Source organism: Papaver somniferum, chromosome 1, assembly GCF_003573695.1.
Source record: "Papaver somniferum cultivar HN1 chromosome 1, ASM357369v1, whole genome shotgun sequence".
NCBI classification, from domain to species: Eukaryota; Viridiplantae; Streptophyta; class Magnoliopsida; order Ranunculales; family Papaveraceae; genus Papaver; species Papaver somniferum.
Genome location: NC_039358.1, coordinates 240,494,452 through 240,499,036, shown reverse-complemented (window position 1 = coordinate 240,499,036; position 4,585 = coordinate 240,494,452). Strand labels below are relative to the sequence as shown.

General features: G+C 39.4%; 1 protein-coding gene across 1 annotated transcript; it reads right to left on the bottom strand.

The window, feature by feature from the left end:
• Positions 1 to 3,175: 3,175 nt before the first annotated feature.
• Positions 3,176 to 4,585, bottom strand: LOC113274350. The gene has a single exon (XM_026523764.1). It carries the CDS (start codon positions 4,583 to 4,585, stop codon positions 3,176 to 3,178), a length of 1,410 nt encoding a protein of 469 aa, XP_026379549.1.

Here is a 4,585-nt window from a genome sequence, read left to right as displayed (position 1 = left end):
AAATCCGAGGCTATTGCTCCTCCAGGACTTCTTCAGCCTTTACATATTCCAGAAGATGTATGGATGGATATTTCAATGGATTTTATTGATGGATTGCCAACCTCTATTCGTAAAACTTCTATACTTGTCGTAGTGGATCGCTTATCAAAGTATGCTCATTTCATTGCTCTTTCTCATATGTATACCGCTGCTATTGTTGCTGATATCTTTATTCATGATGTTGTATGTATTCATGGCATACCACGGACAATAGTAAGTGAACGTGATCTTATATTTTTGAGTAATTTTTGGGATGCTTATTTCTCTTTACAAGATACTCAATTGTGTAGAAGTTCTGCATATCATCCTCAAACGTATGGACAAACGGAGGTTACCTACAGAACTTTAGAGAGCTACCTACATTATTTTGCTGGAACAAAACCTCATGATTGGTTTAAATGGTTGTCATGGGAGGAATGGTGGTATAACACGACTTATCACTCGACAATAAGAATGATTCCTTTTAAAGTTGTTTACAGCCGGCCTCCGCCTACAATTTCAGCCTACCTTCCAGGTTCTACACTGGTTAATGTTGTTGATGTTAGCTTAAGAGCTAGGGACCGCACTCTACAAATTCTGAAGACCCATTTACGGTATACACAAGATCGAATGAAGACTTACGCTGATCCTCATCGCACGGAACGAAGTTTTGCAGTGAATGATTGGGTTTTTCTTCGTTTACAACCATATCGTCAGGCCACTGTAGCTTCCTACTCATTTTCAAAGCTTTCACCACGATTTTATGGACCTTTTTGTATCCTTGGGATGGTTGAACCAGTTGCCTATAAGATGGAATTTCCATCTACTAGTCGTATTCACCCCGTTTTTCATGTTTTTTCCTTGAAATTGAAATTAGGTTTTACTATTGTTGTTGATGCCAGTCTGACAACTACTGCGGATAATTTCCAATGGGAACCAGAGGAAATTTTAGATCGTAAGATGTTCAAAAAACACAATCGTGCAGGAACTTGTTGGCTTATCAAGTGGAAAGATCATTCAAAGGAAGAAGCTACTTGTGAGGATGTAGATGATCTCCTTATTTGCTTTCCAGAATTTAAGGCTTGAGGACAAGCCGTGTTTGCCGGAGGATGGTATGTTGGGATACCGACACCACCGGTATCTTTTCTTATTGCTGTAGCGTATTGCTTTCCTAGTTTAGTTCTCTTATTTCTTAAGTTAACTGTTGCTTTCTTTTGTGTTCTTATTTTTAGAATTCAGTAACTCTATATATACTCATCTCTAGAGTTGTGTAAGACATTCAAATTTAGATCAATCTATTAAGTTTTCTTAACCTAGGTGGCTAATCCACAATTCGGAGGATTTTATCATTAGGGTTCTATTACTTGGTGTTGAATCGTATCAAAATTTTATTACGATCATCAAGTTTTTTGATTTCGATTTGTGAAGCAGAAATCTACTTCATGTGGGTTAATTTTTTCTTTTTTTTAAAAAAAAAAAAAGTCAATGAGGGTTGGTTAGTTTTTTTTCAGTTTTCAGTTTTTTTTTTGGGTTAATTTTTCAAATCCTTAATGGGGTTGAGTTTGTATGATTTTGATCCCTGATTTCCTATAAGAAAACGTTCGGGTGATCGAAATGCGTTTTTTTGTGGTAAGAAACTGTGATTTTTACTTTTGGTTTGGGGTTGAGTTTGTATGATTTTATTTACTTTTCAAAAATCTTGTTGGTAGGTATTGGTAAATTCTCTAAAATTAGTTCACTCGAGGAGAAATCTGTAAAAGTCAATGAGTCGTAAAAATTTAGAGCACCCGAAATACACTTTCTCTGAATAATTAGCAGTTGAATTGGTTAGAAACTGTTAATTTGGAAAGACAAATGGCACCTACTGATTGGTCACTCACGCCCTCATCAAGAACTGCACTACATCAAAAAAAAATCCGTTACTTAATTAATGCCACATTTATTTTGTAGTGAGGCTAAAGGCCACCTATTGCCACATCAATCATAGATGTATGGCAAATAAGTGAGGAAATAGACTCATTTTATTGTAATGGTTATCAAAGATCTTTAACTTTCCAACAAGCGTATTTCTAGAAAGTATTTCAAGGTTGTTTCCTTCAACCATGACGCGTTTCTTAGAATCGTATCTAGCTGGTAGAGATTTGAGAATTTTCATCACAATATCTTTTTCAGGAATAGTCTTACCAAATGCAAATGATGCATTAACAATTTCAGACACTTTGTGATTAAACTCATCAAATGAATCTTCATTAACCATACAAATGTTTTTCCAATCAGATTTTATGTTTTGAAGCCTAGCTTACAATGATCATGTTAAATTTCTTATAGATAGTTCGGATTTAATTGGATTTCCTTATTCGAGTTTGTAACTTTTCATTCATAACATATAAATATTTATGACATCCATCTACCCTTCACAATTCATCATAAACTCAAAAGAGGTTCAAGAGAAAGAGGGAGACGCTGCGGATTCTAGGGTTTGAGTTCAACACACTGAATCATGTCGACACCAAGCAAGATGCTATCAGTAAAGAGTTTAGAAGGCGATATTTTTGAAGTCGAGGAGATCATCGCTCATGAATCATTGACCATTAAGCACTTGATCGAAGAACATTGCGCTGATAATCCAATCCAATTTAAGTAATTAAAGAGACTCCGTTCGAGGAAAAATTAGTTATGGTCTCAAAAAGAACCATGAAATAGGAGATAAATAGCTTACAGTGTTTATATTAAATTTGGCGTGGCATTTAAATTTGAGGAGAAATTAGCTATGGCCTTGAATCTTGATTGATGATGGACAACACTTAGAAATACAAAGGGAAGCCATTCAAGAAAGGCAGGCAATTTGAGATGGTCCAGGAAGGAACCCTTAACCACCAAGCAAATTCCGGTTCAGGATACAAAAGTACATATACCTCTAAAACAAACAAACAAACACTAGTGGGGGATCCCCACTTAATAGTAACAAGCAAACACTAGGGGGCATTCCCGCTTTACATGACTGTCACTGCCACGTAGTCGGAATAACCTTATTCAACAACCAACAAGTTCGCGTCACACAACTTAAAACAGTTTGATTCTACATGCATCAGGTACAATGATCATTCCAGCCCCAAGCACTGTAGATAAGACCAAAGAACCAACAAACAAGCAAGATTTATTCGAGATCAAGCGGAGCACTCTCGTACCTGTAGTTGTAGGCGTTGCTCCCCTTAAATAAGCCATCACTCTTATGGTAAACTTTTGCGGCTCCATTTGTCAAGATGTCGTGCTGAGTGTACGAGAAGGGTATATCGCATGAGGCCCGTGTTGCCATCAGACTCACCTTAACTCCACTCATAGGAGGCACATCGACTGTATACTCAGATCCCACTTCAAGTTTATCTTCATTCCTTTCTCCCCATTGATACGAACTCTTAAACTCGAAGGAAGTCTCAATCTTAGCACCCACCACTGTTGGGACACCGACGCTTATACTCGTCTTGATACCAATTCCCAGCGACACGCTTGCGGTCCATTTCCTAGTATAGGTTTCTGTACGCTTGAGATTCAATTTAGCCGTGTCATGATGTTGTTGTTTTTTGTTCCTAGTCTCCTCATTCACAAGTGCAAGAACATGCTCGTCGTAAATCCTTGCATCAGTAAGGTGATAAATGACATTATCGATAGTCCTTGACAAAACGGGCTCCTCAATGACCATTGGAGCATACTCGTCGACATAAGTAAACAGGGTGGCGAGGCAGTTGGCCTTGCTATCCGCCGTGCGTCTCGCGCAGAAAGAATTGTTCTCCAAACTCCGAAGAGCAATAGTGTTGTCGTCAAGCTTGATAGGTATAAATACAGTCTTGATGTCGTGGTCTGTCGTGGGAGACCCATTTGCAAACACCCATGACGAATTATCGTCAAGCTTCCAATATTTGCCGTATTGGATACTCTTCAGGCTGATGCCTCCGTTGCGACTTGGAAACACCTCATACTCGAAATCTGGCGAATTAGCGACGTCATTATTATAATCCATAAACCCATCCGAGTAGGCCTTGAGATGCTTTCCATTGTCGCCCTTGATCCTGATAAGGTTGGGCAACATCACGATTGATTGCCAGTCAATGATGGTACAAAGATCGCGGTGATCACTGGGTTGTGTATACCTACTTAAATGTAAGCAACCGTTGCTTTCATTGGTGCCCGAAAAGAAGGTAACATAGCAGCTGGTGTGGACATGGAGAAGCCGGACGATCTCGCTGCTGCCGTAATCCAAGTAAACCGGTTGGAAGAGCGTGCAATACTTGCTAGATCGGTCCTCCTCAGGTTTGACGGCGGTGGCAGTGATCCAGCTGTCGGGGCCCCCTAAGTTTTCCCAGAACCGGTTATTTTGTAGGGACAGGATGTGTACTAGTCCATTTCCAGTGGATGCTGGAACCACCTCGAACTTTGTCTCGAGACCAAAACTGTAATCTCCATCAAACCGGAGGGCATCAGCTACAGTTGGATTGGCTTTTTCGAAGTGCAAGTATCTGTGGTTGAAGTTTGATTGGATAATGATAAACTTGGGCAGTCGTGGTGCCAT

Coding starts and splice junctions, on each gene's coding strand:
- LOC113274350 (XM_026523764.1), bottom strand. CDS start 4,585: ATGGCACCACGACTGCCCAAGTTTATCATTATCCAATCAAACTTCAAC.